This window comes from Oncorhynchus nerka, linkage group LG2 (assembly GCF_034236695.1).
Source record: "Oncorhynchus nerka isolate Pitt River linkage group LG2, Oner_Uvic_2.0, whole genome shotgun sequence".
Lineage (NCBI taxonomy): Eukaryota > Metazoa > Chordata > Actinopteri > Salmoniformes > Salmonidae > Oncorhynchus > Oncorhynchus nerka.
The window spans coordinates 102,205,658-102,228,395 of record NC_088397.1 but is presented as its reverse complement, the minus strand read 5'-3'; the positions used below and the strand labels follow the sequence as shown (position 1 = coordinate 102,228,395).

The 22,738-nt window shown below is 44.7% G+C and overlaps 1 protein-coding gene across 2 annotated transcripts in view; it reads left to right on the top strand.

Annotated features, from left to right (window-relative positions):
• The window catches only part of LOC115121761 (E3 ubiquitin-protein ligase makorin-2-like), a 35,054-nt gene that overhangs the window by 2,585 nt on the left and 9,731 nt on the right, over positions 1-22,738 (top strand). For both annotated transcript variants that reach the window (XM_029650898.2, XM_029650897.2), the window contains exons 4-6: positions 10,704-11,041; positions 11,318-11,532; positions 14,441-14,551. In XM_029650898.2, the coding sequence (XP_029506758.1) occupies positions 10,704-11,041; positions 11,318-11,532; positions 14,441-14,551 (664 nt within the window). The remainder of the gene's footprint in view (positions 1-10,703; positions 11,042-11,317; positions 11,533-14,440; positions 14,552-22,738) is intronic.

Genomic DNA, 22,738 nt, shown 5'->3' with positions numbered 1-22,738 from the left:
TGGGGTTACCTGTGTCTGGAGCCTGATCTTCCTGCACCTTCCACGCTGGGGTTACCTGTGTCTGGAGCCTGATCTTCCTGCACCTTCCACGCTGGGGTTACCTGTGTCTGGAGCCTGATCTTCCTGCACCTTCCACGCTGGGGTTACCTGTGTCTGGAGCCTGATCTTCCTGCACCTTCCACGCTGGGGTTACCTGTGTCTGCGGCCGCTGTGCCTACTCATACGCCTTCCCCTAAGATTTCGAAGTTGACGTCGGCAACCTTCTGTCCCTGCTCTGGATTGAGCGGGCTTCTCCATCTGTCGGAGGCCTGCACCATCCTTTGAAGCGTGGGAGTTGGCGGATATCCTCGCCAGCCGTGATTTTGTGCAGCTCCATGTTAAGAAATGACTATTCCTGTTGCAAAAACAATGTCCTATCCCGGAGCTTGAGTAAATTACATTACTAAGCTGCTCCTGAATGTACTACGCCAGGACATGTGGGTTTTAAAAACATAATGAAGGGCAGCTTTGAACTGTTGAAACTGGATTTTTGATTGACTCTGCTAGACGCTAATAAAAGACCCATCATATCTGGTCCTGTGCCCTCTCTGAATCGTGGCATTGAACGCTTTAGCAAGATTATTTCTCTTCACAACTAGCTACATGATTATTGCAGCTCAATGGGTGTTACGTTTGTTGACAATTTTGATACCTTTTGGAAACAAAACAGTTTTATAAGGAGTATGGGATCCATCCAAATCATGCAGGATCCTGGATCCTTTCACAGCCCAATATGCTGCTTTGAGACAATGACTTATCAATGACCCAATCCCTACCATTGTGTCGCTGAGTCATCATAATGCTTTAGCGAATATACATTATACCAGGGGCATTGGTAGACACAATGTAAGTAACCTAATTTATTATATCCCTCTGAAACTCACTTAGACAATACCTTTGATGATACAGTGGAAGCAATACATGGTTATAACATCTACAGAAAAGACAGAAATGCCAGTGGTGGAGGTGTTGCTGTTTATATTCAGAAACACATTCCTGTAAATATTAGAGAGGATGTCTCATGTTAAATACTGTTGAACCAATATGGCTACAGGTTCATCTGCCTCACCTAAAGCCCATTCTGGTGGGAAGCTGCTATAGACCACCAAGTGTTAACAGTCAGTATCTGGATAATATGTGAAACGCTTGATAATCTATGTGATATCAACAGAGAAGTATATTTTCTGGGTGATTTTAAATATTGACTGGCTTTCATCAAGCTGACCACTCAAGATGAAGCTTCAAACTGTAACCAGTGCCTGTAACCTGGTTCATGTTATCAGTCAACCTACCAGGGTAGTTACAAACAGCACAGGAATTAAATCATCAACATGTATTGGTCCCACCTTTACTAATGCTGCAGAAATGTGCTTGAAAGCAGTATCAAGATCTATAGGATGTAGTGATCACAATATAGCAGCCATATCTAGGAAAACCACAGGCTGGGCCTAATATAGTGTTTAAGAGGTCATACAATAAGTTTTTGTAGTGATTCCTATGTTGATGTCAAGAATATTTGTTGATCCGTGGTGTGTAATGAGAAGCAAACAGACTCTGCACTTATGAAATTGCTTATTCCAGTTACTAATAAGCATGTACCCATTTAAGGAAATGACTGTAAAAACGGTTAAATCCCCGTGGATTGATAAGGAATTGAAACATTTTATGGTTGATTGGGATGAGACAAAAAGGAATGGCAAATAATTCTGGCTGCACAACCGATTGGCAAATGTACTGCAAATCGAGAAATCATCTGAATTAAAAGAAGTACACTATGAAACAAAGAAGGTGGCAGGTAGCCTAGTGTTTAGAGCGTTGGGCCATAACCGAAAGGTTGCCAGATCGAATCACCGAGCTGACAAGGTAAAAATCTGTCGTTCTGCCCCTGAACAAGGCAGTTAACCCACTGTTCCTAGGCCGTCATTGTAAATAAGAATTTGTTCTTAACTGACTTGCCTAGTTAAATTAAGGTTAAATGAATGATAGTGAAAAGCTTAAATGAAATTTCTGGGAAAAAAGGCCAACTCGGCTCAATCGTTAATTGAATCAGATGGCTCATTCATCACAAAACTGACTGATATTGCCAATTACTTTAATGATTTCTTTCATTGGCAAACAGCCATGACATGCTAGCAACAAACTCTGACACTACACATTCAAGTATATCGGACCAAATTATGGAAGACAAGAATTTGAATTCCATAAAGTCAGTGTGGAAGAGGTGAAAAATTGTCTATCAACAATGTCAAGCCACTGGGGTCTGACAACTTGGATGGAAAATTACTGCGGATAATAGTGGATGATATTGCCACTCCCATTTGCCACATCTTCAATTTAAGCCTACTAGAGAGTGTGTGCCCTCAGGCCTGGAGGGAAGCAAAAGTCATTCCACTACCTGAGAATAGTAAAGCCCCCTTTACTGGCTCAAATAGCCGACCAATCAGCCTGTTACCAACCCTTAGTAAACTTTTGGAAAACATTTTTTGACCAGATATAATGCTATTTTACAGTAAACAAATTGACAAGACTTTCAGCACGCTTATAGGGAAAGACATTCAAGCACTTACACAAATGATTGGCTGAGAGAAATTGATAAGATTGAGGGCTGTTTTTTTAGACATCAGTCAAAAGTTTGGACACCTACTCATTCAAGGGTTTTTCTTGATTTTTACTATTTTCTACATTATAGAATAATAGTGAAGACATTAACTATGAAATAACACAAGGAATCATGTATTAACCAAATCAAAATATTTTAGATTAGCCACCCTTTGCCTTGATGACAGCTTTGCATTCTCTCAACCAGCTTCAAGAGGAATGCTTTTCCAACAGTCTTGAAGGAGTTCCCACATATAATGATCACTTGTTGGCTGCTTTTCCTTCGCTCTGTGGTCCAACTCATCCCAAACCATCTCAATTGGGTTGAGGTCAGGTCATCTGATGCAGCACTCCATCACTCTCCTTCTTGGTCAAATAGCCCTTACACAGCCTGGAGGTGTGTTGGGTCATTGTCCTGTTGAAAAACATGATAGTGGGACTAAGCGCCCACCAGATGGGATGGCTTTTTGCTGCAGAATGCTGTGGTAGCCATGCTGGTTAAGTGTGCCTTGAATTCTAAATACATCACAGTGTCACCAGCAAAGCACGATCGCACCACCACCACCTCCATGCTTCACGGTGGGAACTACACATGCGGAGATCATCTATTCACCAACTCTAGTTCTCACAAGACGCAGCGGTTGGAACCAAAAATCTAAAATTTTGACTCATCAGACAGATTTCCACCGGTCTAATGTCCATTGCTTGTGTTTGTTGGCCCAAGCAAGTCTCTTCTTATTGGTGTTCTTTAGTAGTGGTTTCTTTGCAGTAATTCGACCATGAAGTCCTGATTCACGCAGTCTCTTCTGAACAGTTGGGGTTAGGGATGTTAAGATGTCTGTTACTTGAACTCTGAATAATTTATTTGGGCTGCAATCTGAGGTGCCGTTAACTCGAATGAATTTATCCTCTGCAGCAGAGGGAACTCTGGGTCTTCCTTTCCTGTGGTGGTCCTCATAAGAGCCAGTTTTATCTTAGCGGTTTATACGACTGCACTTGAAGAAACTTTCAAAGTTCTTGACAGACCTTCATGTTTTTAAGTAATGATGGACTGTCGTTTCTCTTTGCTTATTTGAGCTGTTCTTGCCATAATATGGACTTGGTCTTTTACCAAATAGGGCTATCTTCTGTATACCACCCCTACCTTGTCACAACACAACTGATTGGCTCAAACGCATTAAGAAGGAAAGAAATTCCACAAATGAACTTTTAACAAGGCACACCTGTTAATTGAAATGCTTTCCAGGTGACTACCTCATGAAGCTGGTTGAGAGAATGCCAGGAGTGTGCCAAGCTGTCATCAAGGCAAAGGGTGGCTACTTTACTACATGATTCCTTAAGTTTTATTTCATAGTTTAGATGTCTTTACTATTATTCTACAATGTATAAAATAGTAAAAATAAAGAAAAACCCTTGAATGAGTAGGTGTGTCAACTTTTGACTGGAACTGTATGTGTTATGGCTTTATTGTGGATAGAGTTACCTGTCTAACAAACCACAGGTGTTTTTGAATGGAAGCCTCTCCAACATAATCCAGGTAGAATCAGACATCTCCCAAGGCAGCTGTCTAGGCCCCCCACTTTTTTCAGTCTTTACTAATGACAAGCCACTGGCTTTGATTTAAGGCCTATGTGTCTGTGTGCGGATGACTCAACACTATACATATCAGCTACTACAGCGACTGAAATTACTGCACTTTAACACTTAAATCAAATCAAATTTATTTATATAGCCCTTCGTACATCAGCTGATATTTACATTTACATTTAAGTCATTTAGCAGACGCTCTTATCCAGAGCGACTTACAAATTGGTGCATTCACCTTATGACATCCGATATCTCAAAGTGCTGTACAGAAACCCAGCCTAAAACCCCAAACAGCAAGCAATGCAGGTGTAGAAGCACGGTGGCTAGGAAAAACTCCCTAGAAAGGCCAAAACCTAGGAAGAAACCTAGAGAGGAACCAGGCTATGTGGGGTGGCCAGTCCTCTTCTGGCTGTGCCGGGTGGAGATTATAACAGAACATGGCCAAGATGTTCAAATGTTCATAAATGACCAGCATGGTCGAATAATAATAAGGCAGAACAGTTGAAACTGGAGCAGCAGCACGGCCAAGTGGACTGGGGACAGCAAGGAGTCATCATGTCAGGTAGTCCTGGGGCATGGTCCTAGGGCTCAGGTCCTCCTCCGAGAGAGAGAAGGAGAGAATTAAAGAACGCACACTTAGATTCACACAGGACACCGAATAGGACAGGAGAAGTACTCCAGATATAACAAACTGACCCTAGCCCCCCGACACAATCTACTGCAGCATAAATACTGGAGGCTGAGACAGGAGGGGTCAGGAGACACTGTGGCCCCATCCGAGGACACCCCCGGACAGGGCCAAACAGGAAGGATATAACCCCACCCACTTTGCCAAAGCACAGCCCCCACACCACTAGAGGGATATCTTCAACCACCAACTTACCATCCTGAGACAAGGCTGAGTATAGCCCACAAAGATCTCCGCCATGGCACAACCCAAGGGGGGGCGGTAACCCATACAGGATAACCACATCAGTGAATCAACCCACTCAGGTGACGCACCCCTTCCAGGGACGGCATGAGAGAGCCCCAGTAAGCCAGTGACTCAGCCCCTGTAATAGGGTTAGAGGCAGAGAATCCCAGTGGAAAGAGGGGAACCGGCCAGGCAGAGACAGCAAGGGCGGTTCGTTGCTCCAGAGCCTTTCCGTTCACCTTCCCACTCCTGGGCCAGACTACACTCAATCATATGACCCACTGAAGAGATGAGTCTTCAGTAAAGACTTAAAGGTTGAGACCGAGTTTGCGTCTCTGACATGGGTAGGCAGACCGTTCCATAAAAAATGGAGCTCTATAGGAGGCCTGCGTCTTGTGACCGTAGCGTACGTGTAGGTATGTACGGCAGGACCAAATCAGAGAGATAGGTAGGAGCAAGCCCATGTAATGCTTTGTAGGTTAGCAGTAAAACCTTGAAATCAGCCCTTGCTTTGACAGGAAGCCAGTGTAGAGAGGCTAGCACTGGAGTAATATGATCAAATTCTTGGGTTCTAGTCAGGATTCTAGCAGCCGTATTTAGCACTAACTGAAGTTTATTTAGTGCTTTATCCGGGTAGCCGGAAAGTAGAGCATTGCAGTAGTCTAACCTAGAAGTGACAAAAGCATGGATTAATTTTTCTGCATAATTTTTGGACAGAAAGTTTCTGATTTTTGCAATGTTACGTAGATGGAAAAAAGCTGTTAAAAAAACACTTAAAGAGCAGCAGTTTCAGAGTGAGTCCTACATTTTCAAACCAAAAGCATTGTGTTTGGGACAAATCATTCACTAAATCCTAAACCTCAACTAAATGTTGTTATAAATCATGTGGAAATTGAGCAAGTTGAGGTGACTAAACTGCTTGGAGTTACCCTGGATTGTAAACCGTCATGGTCAAAACATATTGATACAACAGTAGCTAAGATGGGGAGAAGTCTGTCCATAATAAATCCCAGCTCTACCTTAACAGCACTATCAACAAGGCAGGTCCTACAGGCCCTAGTTTCTACCTTCTTAACAGCACTATCAACAAGGCAGGTCGTACAGGCCCTAGTTTCTACCTTCGTAACAGCACTATCAACAAGGCAGGTCATACAGGCCCTAGTTTCTACCTTCGTAACAGCACTATCAACAAGGCAGGTCCTACAGGCCCTAGTTTCTACCTTCGTAACAGCACTATCAACAAGGCAGGTCCTACAGGCCCTAGTTTCTACCTTAACAGCACTATTAACAGGGCAGGTCGTACAGGCCCTAGTTTCTACCTTCTTAACAACACTATCAACAAGGCAGGTCGTACAGGCCCTAGTTTCTACCTTAACAGCACTATCAACAGGGCAGGTCGTACAGGCCCTAGTTTCTACCTTAACAGCACTATCAACAGGGCAGGTCCTACAGGCCCTAGTTTCTACCTTCGTAAACAGCACTATCAACAAGGCAGGTCCTACAGGCCCTAGTTTCTACCTTCTTAACAACACTATCAACAAGGCAGGTCCTACAGGCCCTAGTTTCTACCTTCTTAACAGCACTATCAACAAGGCAGGTCCTACAGCAGTACTGTATCATTTTAATCATTTTAGTCAATAAGATTCTTGCTACGTAAGCTTAACTTTCTGAACATTCGAGACGTGTAGTCCACTTGTCATTCCAATCTCCTTTGCATTAGCGTAGCCTCGTCTGTAGCCTGTCAACTATGTGTCTGTCTATCCCTGTTCTCTCCTCTCTGCACAGACCATACAAACGCTCCACACCGCGTGGCCGCGGCCACCCTAATCTGGTGGTCCCAGCGCGCACGACCCACGTGGAGTTCCAGGTCTCCGGTAGCCTCTGGAACTGCCGATCTGCGGCCAACAAGGCAGAGTTCATCTCAGCCTATGCCTCCCTCCAGTCCCTCGACTTCTTGGCACTGACGGAAACATGGATCACCACAGATAACACTGCTACTCCTACTGCTCTCTCTTCGTCCGCCCACGTGTTCTCGCACACCCGAGAGCTTCTGGTTAGCGGGGTGGTGGCACCGGGATCCTCATCTCTCCCAAGTGGTCATTCTCTCTTTCTCCCCTTACCCATCTGTCTATCGCCTCCTTTGAATTCCATGCTGTCACAGTTACCAGCCCTTTCAAGCTTAACATCCTTATCATTTATCGCCCTCCAGGTTCCCTCGGAGAGTTCATCAATGAGCTTGATGCCTTGATAAGCTCCTTTCCTGAGGACGGCTCACCTCTCACAGTTCTGGGCGACTTTAACCTCCCCACGTCTACCTTTGACTCATTCCTCTCTGCCTCCTTCTTTCCACTCCTCTCCTCTTTTGACCTCACCCTCTCACCTTCCCCCCTACTCACAAGGCAGGCAATACGCTCGACCTCATCTTTACTAGATGCTGTTCTTCCACTAACCTCATTGCAACTCCCCTCCAAGTCTCCGACCACTACCTTGTATCCTTTTCCCTCTCGCTCTCATCCAACACTTCCCACACTGCCCCTACTCGGATGGTATCGCGCCGTCCCAACCTTCGCTCTCTCTCCCCCGCTACTCTCTCCTCTTCCATCCTATCATCTCTTCCCTCTGCTCAAACCTTCTCCAACCTATCTCCTGATTCTGCCTCCTCATCCCTCCACTCCTCCCTTTCTGCATCCTTTGACTCTCTATGTCCCCTATCCTCCAGGCCGGCTCGGTCCTCCCCTCCCGCTCCGTGGCTCGACGACTCATTGCGAGCTCACAGAACAGGGCTCCGGGCAGCCGAGCGGAAATGGAGGAAAACTCGCCTCCCTGCGGACCTGGCATCCTTTCACTCCCTCCTCTCTACATTTTCCTCTTCTGTCTCTGCTGCTAAAGCCACTTTCTACCACTCTAAATTCCAAGCATCTGCCTCTAACCCTAGGAAGCTCTTTGCCACCTTCTCCTCCCTCCTGAATCCTCCTCCCCCACCCCCCTCCTCCCTCTCTGCAGATGACTTCGTCAACCATTTTGAAAATGGTTTCTCCCCTCTCTCTCCAGATGAAATCTCGCGTCTTGTGACGGCCGGCCGCCCAACAACCTGCCCGCTTGACCCTATCCCCTCCTCTCTTCTCCAGACCATTTTCGGAGACCTTCTCCCTTACCTCACCTCGCTCATCAACTCATCCCTGACCGCTGGCTACGTCCCTTCCGTCTTCAAGAGAGCGAGAGTTGCACCCCTTCTGAAAAAACCTACACTCGATCCCTCCAATGTCAACAACTACAGACCAGTATCCCTTCTTTCTTTTCTCTCCAAAACTCTTGAACGTGCCGTCCTTGGCCAGCTCTCCCGCTATCTCTCAGAATGACCTTCTTGATCCAAATCAGTCAGGTTTCAAGACTAGTCATTCAACTGAGACTGCTCTTCTCTGTATCACGGAGGCGCTCCGCACTGCTAAAGCTAACTCTCTCTCCTCTGCTCTCATCCTTCTAGACCTATCGGCTGCCTTCGATACTGTGAACCATCAGATCCTCCTCTCCACCCTCTCCGAGTTGGGCATCTCCGGCGCGGCCCACGCTTGGATTGCGTCCTACCTGACAGGTCGCTCCTACCAGGTGGCGTGGCGAGAATCTGTCTCCTCACCACGCGCTCTCACCACTGGCGTCCCCAGGGCTCTGTTCTAGGCCCTCTCCTATTCTCGCTATACACCAAGTCACTTGGCTCTGTCATAACCTCACATGGTCTCTCCTATCATTGCTATGCAGACGACACACAATTAATCTTCTCCTTTCCCCCTTCTGATGACCAGGTGGCGAATCGCATCTCTGCATGTCTGGCAGACATATCAGTGTGGATGACGGATCACCACCTCAAGCTGAACCTCGGCAAGACGGAGCTGCTCTTCCTCCCGGGAAGGACTGCCCGTTCCATGATCTCGCCATCACGGTTGACAACTCCATTGTGTCCTCCTCCCAGAGCGCTAAGAACCTTGGCGTGATCCTGGACAACACCCTGTCGTTCTCAAATAACATCAAGGCGGTGGCCCGTTCCTGTAGGTTCATGCTCTACAACATCCGCAGAGTACGACCCTGCCTCACACAGGAAGCGGCGCAGGTCCTAATCCAGGCACTTGTCATCTCCCGTCTGGATTACTGCAACTCGCTGTTGGCTGGGCTCCCTGCCTGTGCCATTAAACCCCTACAACTCATCCAGAACGCCGCAGCCCGTCTGGTGTTCAACCTTCCCAAGTTCTCTCACGTCACCCCGCTCCTCCGCTCCCTCCACTGGCTTCCAGTTGAAGCTCGCATCCGCTACAAGACCATGGTGCTTGCCTACGAAGCTGTGAGGGGAACGGCACCTCAGTACCTCCAGGCTCTGATCAGGCCCTACACCCAAACAAGGGCACTGCGTTCATCCACCTCTGGCCTGCTCGCCTCCCTACCACTGAGGAAGTACAGTTCCCGCTCAGCCCAGTCAAAACTGTTCGCTGCTCTGGCCCCCCAATAGTGGAACAAACTCCCTCACGACGCCAGGACAGCGGAGTCAATCACCACCTTCCGGAGACACCTGAAACCCCACCTCTTTAAGGAATACCTAGGATAGGATAAAGTAATCCTTCTCACCCCCCCCTTAAAAGATTTAGATGCACTATTGTAAAGTGGCTGTTCCACTGGATGTCATAAGGTGAACGCACCAATTTGTAAGTCGCTCTGGATAAGAGCGTCTGCTAAATGACTTAAATGTAAATGTTAACAGCACTATCAACAAGGCAGGTCCTACAGGCCCTAGTTTCGTCCCACCTTGACTACTGTTCAGTTTTGTGGTCAGGTGCCACAAAGAGGATCTTAAGAAAATTGCAATTGTCTCAGAACAGAGCAGCACGGCTGGCACTTGGATGTACACAGAGAGCTAATATTAATAATATGCATGTCAGTCTCTCCTGGGTCAAAGTGGAGGAGAGATTGACGTCATCACTACTTGTATTTATGAAAGGTTTTGAAATGTTGAAAGCACCGAGCTGTCTGTTTTAAATGACTAGCACACAGCTCAGACACCCATGCATACCCCACAAGACATGTCATCACAGTCCCTAAGTCCAGAACAGACTATGGGAGGTGCACAGTACTACATAGAGCCATGACTACATGGAACTCTATTCCACATCAAGTAACTGATGCAATCAGTAAAATTAGATTTAAAAAACAGATTATGGAACTGTGAAGCAACAAACAGACACATGCATACACACATGTACACATGGATTTTGTCTTTTTAGATATGTGGTAGTGGAGTAGGGGCCTGAGGGCACGCACTTAGTGCTGTGAAATCTGTTACACAGTTTTAAAAACATTACAATGCATTCATAACTGCTTTACTCTTCCTGGGGTCTGGCAAAATTAACTGATGCCTTGGCAGCAGCTAATGGGGATCCATAATAAATACAACACCCTGGTGCTGAGAGATAAAGCTACGGTATGTAGTTTAGTTTGCCACTAGGAGGTCAATGTAATGCAGCCAGCAGTATAATCCAGAGATCTGTTCCCTTCAACTGTATCCTGTGTGTGTGTGTTCCAGCCCAGGGCTGTGACAGCAGAATGATGCCTTATGGTGGAGATGGCCCAGAAGTAACCGAGGCGGAGTGTTGGGCGGAATACCATGAAAACGGCGCCCATGCCAAACCTCATTCCTACCTGGACGCCATCAGGACCAGTCTGGAGTGTTCTGCCACGGCCAGCCCCTACCCACTCCCTGTCTCTGTCCCCTGCCCCCAGCAACAGCTCTGTCCCTCTGCTGCTGCAGGACAGTGTCACTATGGAAACACCTGTCCCTATCTCCATGGTGACCTGTGTGACATTTGCAGGCTGCAGGTGCTCCACCCACACGACCCTGAGCAGAGGAGAGCTCACGAGAAGGTAGGACCCATACTTTAACCCTAACCCCCACATGACCCTGAGCAGAGGAGAGTTCAGGAAGCCAATTTACTCTGTACCCACTAACACTAACTACACTGGTAGGAGTGAAACTGTGTCATACAAACCACAAGAATAGGTCGTTTTGGATATCAAGTGATCAATAGAAGATCGAAAACATACGATTACATAATTCAATGTGGTGATGGTGATTTATAAATGAAATAGCATGGATATGGATCAAGTCTGGATTCATTCCATGTGATGGCTGTCCCTCAGATGTGTATGTTGGTGTTTGAGGCGGACATGGAGAAGGCGTTTGCAGCGCAGCACAGCCAGGACAAGGTGTGTTCTATCTGTATGGAGGTGGTTTATGAGAAAGCTGCTGCCTCAGAGAGACGCTTCGGGATCCTCTCTTCCTGCTGCCACACATACTGCCTCTCCTGCATCCGCCAGTGGCGCTGCGCCAAGCAGTTTGAAAACAAGATCATCAAGTGAGTTGATATCTACTATTCTATACTCCCGAAGCAGTTTTAAAACAAGTATGAGTTGATAGCTACTACACTCACCAAGCAGTTTGAAAACAAGTATGAGTTGATATCTACTATTCTATACTCCCGAAGCAGTTTGAAAACAAGTATGAGTTGATATCTACTATTCTATACTCCCGAAGCAGTTTTAAAACAAGTATGAGTTGATATCTACTATTCTATACTCCCGAAGCAGTTTGAAAACAAGTATGAGTTGATATCTACTATTCTATACTCCCGAAGCAGTTTTAAAACAAGTATGAGTTGATAGCTACTATTCTATACTCCCGAAGCAGTTTTAAAACAAGTATGAGTTGATATCTACTATTCTATACTCCCGAAGCAGTTTTAAAACAAGTATGAGTTGATAGCTACTATTCTATACTCCCGAAGCAGTTTGAAAACAAGTATGAGTTGATAGCTACTATTCTATACTCCCGAAGCAGTTTTAAAGGAATACCTGGGATAAAGTAATCCCTCTCCCCCCCTTAAAAGATTTAGATGCACTACTGTTCCACTGGATGTCATAAGGTGAATGCACCAATTTGTAAGTCGCTCTGGATAAGAGCGTCTGCTAAATCAAATCAAATCAAATTTATTTATATAGCCCTTCGTACATCAGCTGATATCTCAAAGTGCTGTACAGAAACCCAGCCTAAAACCCCAAACAGCAAACAATGCAGGTGTAAAAGCACGGATCATCAAGTGAGTGTTAAATGACTTAAATGTAATGTAATGTAAAACAAGATCATCAAGTGAGTTGATAACAGCTATACACACCAATCAGTTTGAAAACAAGTATGAGTTGATAGCTACTACACTCACCAAGCAGTTTGAAAACAAGTATGAGTTGATAGCTACTATTCTATACTCCCGAAGCAGTTTTAAAACAAGTATGAGTTGATAGCTACTACACTCACCAAGCAGTTTGAAAACAAGTATGAGTTGATATCTACTATTCTATACTCCCGAAGCAGTTTTAAAACAAGTATGAGTTGATAGCTACTACACTCACCAAGCAGTTTGAAAACAAGTATGAGTTGATAGCTACTACACTCACCAAGCAGTTTGAAAACAAGTATGAGTTGATATCTACTATTCTATACTCCCGAAGCAGTTTTAAAACAAGTATGAGTTGATAGCTACTACACTCACCAAGCAGTTTGATAACAAGTATGAGTTGATAGCTACTACACTCACCAAGCAGTTTGAAAACAAGTATGAGTTGATAGCTACTACACTCACCAAGCAGTTTGAAAACAAGTGTGAGTTGATAGCTACTACACTCACTAAGCAGTTTGAAAACAAGTATGAGTTGATAGCTACTACACTCACCAAGCAGTTTGAAAACAAGTATGAGTTGATAGCTACTACACTCACCAAGCAGTTTGAAAACAAGTATGAGTTGATAGCTACTACACTCACCAAGCAGTTTGAAAACAAGTGTGAGTTGATAGCTACTACACTCACCAAGCAGTTTGAAAACAAGTATGAGTTGATAGCTACTACACTCACCAAGCAGTTTGAAAACAAGTATGAGTTGATATCTACTATTCTATACTCCCGAAGCAGTTTTAAAACAAGTATGAGTTGATAGCTGCTACACTCACCAAGCAGTTTGAAAACAAGTATGAGTTGATAGCTACTATACTCACCAAGCAGTTTGAAAACAAGTATGAGTTGATAGCTACTATACTCACCAAGCAGTTTGAAAACAAGAGTGAGTTTAACTACTATACACACCAAGCATCAAGGGAGCTGATAACTACAATACTATACACACCAAGCAGTTTAAAAACAAGCTTCCTCAAGGGAGTTCATAACTGTTAGAGGAATTTAATTCCTATATGTTCATTAACCAATTCAATTGTAACAAAGCAAAACACTTTGTCCGTTTCTAAGAATTTGTAAGGTTCTTATTTGCATAAAATAGACAAAGATCAGTCTCAAAATTAATCAGTAGCGTTTATTCCCGAGAGCTCTGGTCATAATATCTTGGTTTATAATACCTTGGTTTATATACCTCACATTTCATCATAAATGTCCCTCCTCCTCTCAGATACAACGGCAATATAGTTCACAAGCCTTCTCACATTGTCTGCCACCTGTTAAACAATCTACTACCAGCCCAAGGTCTCTCCCCTCCCTGGGTAGGGACAGGATGTCCTGTAAGGAACACAGTATTCCATCTACTACTAGCCCAAGGTCTCTCCCCTCCCTGGGTGGGGACAGAATGTCCTGTAAGGAACACAGCCGGTCTAACAATAGCTCCATTAGTTTCTAACAAAGAACAGAAAGTCCTTGTTATAATTCTTGACTAAAACTACACACCTTATATTCAGTATTATGATTTAAAATAAGATTCATACATTCATACAGTAACAGAGTAGTATTCTGTTTAGTTATAATTCTAAGCTAAATGTATACATCATTTAGTCATTATTCATAAACATCCCATAAATAACTGATATACTATACACACCAAGCAGTATGAAAACATGATCATCAGGTAAAGTACATCGTCTACGTTTCTGGATCTAAACCCAAATTCATATGCGGTACTGAGTAGTTCTGATTTAAGATCAAGTCCATGTAATATTATGATCTTAGATCCGCATTCCTACTCTTGAGATTTTTTTAATGAATATGTGCCCTGATCTTGTTTCATCTGTTACCATGGCTATCAGGGTGCTTCTATAAGCACATGTGTAGCCTCCACTGTTATTACTGTGTTTAGAAACTCAGAGGATCAGGTGATACTGACAACTTGAGGGAGTTGCAGCTAGTTGAGCAACATGATGCCACTGTGATGTGAAGCAGAATGACTGGCCATAATATACAGTGATGCGGCTAACCGTGTGCCTCTCTCCAGGTCATGTCCAGAGTGCAGAGTGGTGTCTGAGTTTGTCATCCCCAGTGTGTACTGGGTGGAGGACCAGGATGAGAAGAACAGACTGATAGAGGACTTCAAGTCTGGAGTCAGGTATGTATATACACAGTACCAGTTAAACGTTTGGACACACCTACTCATTCCAGGGTTTTATTTTTACTATATTGTAAAACACATGACATCATGTAGTAACCAAAGAAAGTGTTAAACAAATCAAAATATTCATGCTTTTATGACAGCATTGCCTCAACCAGCTTCATGAGGTAGTCACCTGGAATGCATTTCAATTAACAGGTGTGTCTTAATTTGTAGAATTTCTTCCCTTAATGCGTTTCGGCCAATCAGTTGTGTTGTGACAAGGTAGGGGTGGTATACAGAAGATAGACCTATTTGGTAAAAGACCAAGTCCATATTATGGCAAGAACAGCTCAAATAAGCAAAGAGAAACGACAGTCCGTCAATACGGAACATTTCAAGAAACTCGCTGAGAGAATGCAAAGCTGTCATCAAGGGTGCCTACTTTGAAGAATCTCAAATATTTGTTTTACACTTTTTTGGTTATTACATGATCCATATGTGTTTTGATGTCTTCACTATTATTCTACAATGTAGAAAATATAAAGAAACCTTTGAATGAGTAGGTGTTCAAAAACATTTGACTGGTGCTGTGTATGTATGTATATTCACAACATGCAACAATTTCAAAGACTACTGAGTTACAGTTCATATAAGGAAATCGGTCAATTGTAATGAATTCATTAGGCCCTAATCTATGTATTTCACATGACTGGGAATATAGATATGCATCTGTTGGTCAGATACCTTACATCAACAAAAAAGGTAGGGGCATGTATCAGAAAACCAGTCAGTATCTGGTGGGACCATTTGCCTCATGCATCTTCTCAGAGTTGATCAGGCTGTTGATTGTGGAATGTTGTCCCACTCCTCTTCAATGGCTGTGCGAAGTTTCTGGCTATTGGTGGAAACTGGAATACGCTGTCGTACACGTCAATCCATCCTCAATAGGTGACATCTCTGGTGAGTATGCAGACCGTGGAAGAATTTATCTTCCAGGAATTGTGTACAGATCCTTGCGACATGGGTTGTACATTATTATGCTGAAACATGAGGTGATGGAGGCGAGACAATCGGCCTCAGAATCTCCTCACGGTATCTCTGTGCATTCAAATTGCCATTGATAAAATGCCATTTTGTTCGTTGTCCATAGCTTATTCCTGCCCATACCATAACCCCCCCACCATGGGGCACTCTGTTCACATCAGTAAACCGCAAGTCCACATGACGCCATCTGCCCGGTACAGACAAACCGGGATTCATTTGTAAAGAACACACTTCTCCACCATCAAAGATCTTCACATGCGGCATTTGCCCACTGAACCGGGTTACTACGCCGAACCGCAGTCAGGTCAAGACCCTGGTGAGGACGACTCAGATGAGCTTCCTTGAGACGGTTTCTAACAGTTTCATCAGCTGTCTGGGTGGCTCTCCTCAAACCATCCCGCATGTGAAGAAGCGAGGCGTACTGACAAATTCTCTAAAACAACGTTGGGGGTAGCTTATGGTAGAGAAATTAACATTCAATTCTCTGTTGGACATTCCTGCAGTCAGCATGCCAATTGCACGCTCCCTCAAAACATCTGTGGCATTGTTGTGACAAAACGGCACATTTTAGTGGCCTTTTGTTGTCCCCAGCACAAGGTGCACCTGAATCAGCTTCTTGATATGCTACACCTGTCAGGTAGATGGATTATATTGGCAAAGGAGAAATGCTCACTAACAGGGATATAAACAAATTTGTGCACATTAGAGAAAAAGGATTTGTGCGTATGGAACATTTAATCATTTATTTAACCAGGTAGGCCAGTTGAGAACAAGTTCTCATTTGCAACTGCGACCTGGCCAAGATAAAGCAAAGCAATGCGACAAAAACAACAGAGTTACACCTGCATTGCTTGCTGTTTGGGGTTTTAGGCTGGGTTTCTGTACAGCACTTTGATATATCAGCTGATGTAAGAAGGGCTATATAAATACATTTGATTTGAATAAACATTCAGTCTATATACAGTGAGTGCAAATGAGGTAAGATAAGGGTGTTAAGGCAATAAATAGGCCATGGTGGCGAAGTAATTACAATATAGCAATTAAACCCTGGAATGGTGAATGTGCAAGTAGAGATACTGGGGTGCAAAGGAGCAAGATAAATAAATACAATATGGGGATGAGGTAGTTGGATGGGCTGTTTACAGATGGGCTATGTACGGGTGCAGTGATCTGTAAGCTGCTCTGACAGCTGATGCTTAAAGCTAGTGAGGGAGATATGAGTCTCCAGCTTCAGTGATTTTTGCAGTTCGTTCCAGCCATTGGCAGCAGAGAACTGGAATGAGAGGCGGCCAAAGGAGGAATTGGCTTTGGGGGTGACCAGTGAGATATACCTGCTGGAGCGCATGCTACGAGTGGGTGCTGCTATGGTGACCAGTGAGCTGAGATAAGGTGGGGCTTTACCTTGCAGAGACTTGTAGATGACCTGGAGCCCGTGGGTTTGGCGACGAGTATGAAGGGAGGGCCAACCAACGAGGGCTTACAGGTCGCAGTGGTAGGTAATATATGGGGCTTTGGTGACAAAACGGATGGCACTGTGATAGACTGCATCCAATTAGCTGAGTAGAGTGTTGGAGGCTGTTTTATAAATGACATCGTCGAGGATCGGTAAGATGATCAGTTTTACGAGGGTAAGTTTGGCAGCATGAGTGAAGGACGCGAAATAGGAAGCCGATTCTAGATTTAATTTTGGATTGGAGATGCTTAATGTGAGTCTACAGTCTAACCAGACACCTAGGTATTTGTAGTTATCCACGTATTCTAAGTCGTGGCCATCCAGAATAGTGATGCTGGACGGGCGGGCAGGTGCAGGCAATGATCGGTTGAAGAGCATGCATTTAGTTTTACTTGCATTTAAGAGCAGTTGGAGGCCATGGAAGGAGAGTTGTATGGCATTGAAGCTCGTCTGGAGGTTAGTTAACACAGTGTCCAAAGAAGGGCCAGAAGTACACAGAATGGTGTCGTCTGCGTAGAGGTGGATCAGAGAATCACCAGCAGCAAGAGCGACATCATTGATGTATACAGAGAAGAGAGTCGGCCTGAGAATTGAACCCTGTGACACCCCCATAGAGACTGCCAGAGGTCCGGTCAAACAGGCCCTTCGATTCGACACACTGAACTCTATCAGAGAAGTCGTTACCAGGTAAGTTTACAATTGGCTCATTCATCCCCCTCTTCTCCCCTGTAACCAGGACGTTGCTGCAAATGAGAATGCGTTCTCAGTCAACTGACCTGGTAAAGTAACGGATAAATAAATAAAAATAAAGTTGGTGAACCAGGCAATCATTTGAGAAACCAATGCTGTTGAGTCTGCCAATAAGAATGTGGTGATTGACAGAGTCGAAAGCCTTGGCCAGGTCGATGAATATGGGTGCACAGTAATGTCTCTTATCGATGGCGGTTAGGATATCATTTAGGACCTTGAGCGTGGCTGAGGTGCACCCATGACCAGCTCTCAAACCAGACTGCATCGCGGAGATGGTACGGTGGGATTCAAAACTGTCGGTAATCTGTTTAACTTGGCTTTCGAAGACCTTAGAAAGACAGGTAGGATAGATATAGGTCTAGAACGTCTCCCCCTTTGAAGATGGGGATGACCGCAGCAGCTTTCCAATCTTTGGGAATCTCAGACGATATGAAAGAGAGGTTGAACAGGCTAGTGATAGGGGTTGCAACAATTTCAGCAGATAATTCTAGAAGAGAGGGTCCAGATTGTCTAGCCCGGCTGATTTGTAGTGGTCCAGATTTTGCAGCTCTTTCAGAACATCTATCTAGATTTGGGTGAAGGAGAAATGGGGAAGGCTTGGGCAAGTTGCTGTGGGGAGTGCAGGGCTGTTGACTGGGGTAGCCAGGTGAAAAGCATGGCCAGCCGTAGAAAAATGCATATTGAAATTCTCGGTGGTGACAGTGTTTCCTATCCTCTGGGAGGAGGTGCTCTTATTCTCCATGGACTTTAGTGTCCTAGAACTTTTTTGAGATTGTGCTACAGGATGCAAATTTCTGCTTGAAAGCTAGTCTTAGCTTTCCTAACTTCCCTGAAAAGTTTTATATCACGGGGGCTATTCGATGCTAATGCAGAATGCCACAGGATATTTTTGTGCTAGTCAATGGCAGGCAGGTCTGGAGAGAACCAAGGGCTATATCTGTTCCTGGTTCTACATTTTTTGAAAAGGGCATGCTTATTTAACCTCTTGCTTCTACCTGAGACGCTTGCGTCCCAACTAGAGCTCTGGAAATGCAAATGCGCTACGCTAAATGCTAATAGTATTAGTTAAAACTCAAACGTTCATTAAAATACACATGCAGGGTATCGAATTAAAGCTACACTCGTTGTGAATCCAGGCAACAAGTCAGATTTTTAAAATGCTTTTCGGCGAAAGCATGAGAAGCTATTATCTGATAGCATGCACCAATACACTACAACACAAAAGCCACGCAGGGGACGTAAACAAAATAATTAGCATTTCGGCGTTACACAAACCGCACAATAAAATAGAAAACAGTCATTACCTTTCACCATCTTCTTTGTTGGCACTCCTAGATGTCCCATAAACACTATTGGGTCTTTATTTAGATTAAATCGGTCCATATAAAGCCAAGATATCGTTATATGTAGACTGTGTGATAAACGAAAAAAACAGCGTTTTCAAAACGTAACGTCATTTTTTAAAATTCAAAAAGTCGACGATAAACTTTCACAAAACACTTGAAATACGTTTGTAATGCAACTTTAGGTATTAGTAAACGTTAATAAGCGATAAAATTCATCAGGAGGCGATGTAAAGATCATTAGCTGTCCGTCTGGAAAAATGTCCGGCTAGAAACTCAACGAAAATATCCGGTCCTAGACCTGAGGAAATACGGTGCCCTGCATGTGTTTGACCAAGAAAAAACTTGAAGGGAAATGACAAGACTCTAGACACCGTGTGGAAGCTGTAGGTACTGCAACCTCAGTCAATTAATTGTGGTTCACCTTTATCAATGGGTTCAAGTAGCGCATGGATATATTTTCCCATTTTCAGTGATCAGTTTTTCCTGTGCTTTTCGATGTAAATGCCGTTCTGGTAAAGCCACAGCAGTGATTTAACCAGTTTTATAAACGTCTGAGTGTTTTCTATCCACACAGACTAAGCAAATGCATATACTATATTCCTGGCATGAGTAGCAGGGCGCTGAAATGTTGCGCGATTTTTAACAGAATGTTCAAAAAAGTAGAGGGTAGAAGCAACAGGTTAAGATGGTGAGGAAGGTATTTTTAAAGAATGACCAGGTCATATCCTTCCAGGATACCCAGGCCAGGTCCATTAGAAAGGCCTGCTCGCTGAAGTGTTTTAGGGAGCGTTTGACAGTGATGAGGGGTGGTCGTTTGACCGCGGACCCATTACGGATGCAGGCAATGATCGCTGATATCTTGGTTGAAGACAGCAGAGGTGTATTTGGAGGGCCAGTTGGTTAAGATATCTATGAGTGTGCCCATGTTTACAGATTTGGGGATGTACCTGGTGGGTTCATTGATAATTTGTGTGAGATTGAGAGCATCAAGCTTAGATTGTAGGATGGCCGGGGTGTTAAGCATGGTCCAGTTTAGGTCACCTGGCAGCACGAGCTTTGAAGATAGATGGGGGGCGATCAGTTCACATATGGTGTCCAGGGCACAGCTGGGAGCAGAGGGTGGTTTATAGCAAGCGGCAACGCTGAGAGGCATCGTGTCAAGAAGCCGTGCAGCTTGGTATGGGTCGTGTTCCGCATGGTTCTCGACCTTCGCCTCTCCCGAGCCCATACTGGAGTTGCAGCAATGAGACAAGACTCACTACCAACTTTGGGGAAGCTCTTTCCTGTTTCAGCATGACAATGCCCTCGTGCACAAAGCATGATCCATCGATCAGTGTGGAAGAACTTGACTGGCCTGCACAGAGCCCTGACCTAAACTCCATCGAACACCTAGGGATGAATTGGAACCCTGACTGCGAGCCTGGCCTTATCATCAAACATCAGTGCCCGACCTCACTAATGCTCTTGTGGCTGAATGGAAGCAAGTCCCTGCAGCAATGTTCCAACATCTAGTGGAAAGCCTTCCCAGAAGAGTGGAGGCTGTTATAGCAGCAATGTTCCAACATCTATTGGAAAGCCTTCCCAGAGGAGTGGAGGCTGTTATAGCAGCAAAGGGGGAAAACAACTCCATATTAATGCCCATGATTTTGGAATGAGATGTTTGATGAGCAGGTGTCCATATACTCTTGGCCATGTAATTGGCCAAGAACTGCAACGCTGCTGGGTTTTTCACACTCAACAATAGTCCACCACCCAAAGGACATCCAGCCAACTTGACAACTTAAATCCGTTTTACCACATTTCTACCAGCATGTTACATGTGCAACCAGAGGGAAACAACTCTAGACCACCTTTACTCCACACACAGAGATGCATACAAAGCTCTCCATTTGGCAAATCTGACCATAATTCTGATTCCTGCTTACAAGCAAAAACCTAAAGCAGGAAGTACCAGTGACTCGCTCAATACGGAAGTGGTCAGATGAAGCGGATGCTACATTACAGGACTGTTTTGCTAGCACAGACTGGAATATGTTCCGGGATTCATCCAATGGCATTGAGGAGAATACCACATCAGTCATCGGCTTCATCCAGTGCATCAATGACGTCGTCCCCAAAGTGACCATATGTACATATCCCAACCAGAAGCCATGGATTACAGGCAACATCTGCATCAATGACGTCGTCCCCACAGTGACCATACGTACATATCCTAACCAGAAGCTATGGATTACAGGCAACATCCCCACAGTGACCATACGTACATATCCTAACCAGAAGCTATGGATTACAGGCAACATCCCCACAGTGACCATACGTACATATCCTAACCAGAAGCTATGGATTACAGGCAACATCTGCATCAAGCTAAAAGCTAGAGCTGCCACTTTAAAGGAGCGGGACACTAATCCGGACGCTAATAAGAGATCCTGCTATGCCCTCAGACGAACCATCAAACAGGCAAAGCGTCAATACAGGACCAAGATTGAATCCTACTCTGACGGTCGTCGGATGTGGCAGGGCTTGAAAACTATCAGACTACAAAGGGAAACACAGCCGCGAGCTGCCCAGTGACGCAAGCCTACCAGACGAGCTAAATGCCTTTTATGCTCGCTTCTAAGCAAGCAACACTAAAGCATGCATGAGAGCACCAGCTAGTTCCGGACGAGTGTGTGATAACACTATTGGTAGCCGATGTGAGCAATATCTTTAAACAGGGCAACATTCACAAATCCGCGGGGAAAGACTGATTACCAGGATGTGTACTCAAAGCATGTGCAGACCAACTGGCAAGTGTCTTCACTGACATTTTCAACCTCTGCCTGACCGAGTCTGTAATACCTATGTGTTTCAAGCAGACCACTATAGTCCCTGTGCCCAAGGAAGAAAAGGTAACCTGCCTAAATAATTACCACCCCGTAGCACTCACATCGGTAGCGATGAAGTGGTTTGAAAGGCTGGTCATGTCTCACATCAACAGTATAAACCCTGATACCCTACACCCACTCCAATTCGCATACCGCCCCAACAGATCCAATCGAACTCCACACTGCCCTTTCCCACCTGGACAAAAGCAACCCCTATTTGAGGATGCTGTTCATTGACTACAGCTCAGCGTTCAACACCATAGTGCCCACAAAGCTCATCACTAAGCTAAGGACCCTGGGACTAAACACCTCGCTCTAGAACTGGATCCTGGACTATCCTGACTGGCTGCCCCCAGGTGGTAAGGGTAGGCAACAACACGCCTGCCACGCTCATCCTCAACACTGGGGCCCCTCAGGACTCCAACACCACGACTTTTGATGTTCCTTGGTTGGGGTCTGAGCAGTTTATTTGTTGCATTTGCAAACGTAATAAAATGGTGGTCCGATAGTCCAAGATTATGAGGAAAAACATTAAGATCCACAACATTTATTCCATGGGACAAAACTAGGTCCAGAGTATGACTGACAGTGAGTGGGTCCAGAGACATGTTGGACAAAACCCACTGAGTCGATGATGGCTCCGAAAGCCTTTTGGAGTGGGTCTGTGAACTTTTCCATGTGAATATTAAAGTCACCAAAGATTAGAATATTATCTGCTATGACTACAAGGTCCGATAGGAAT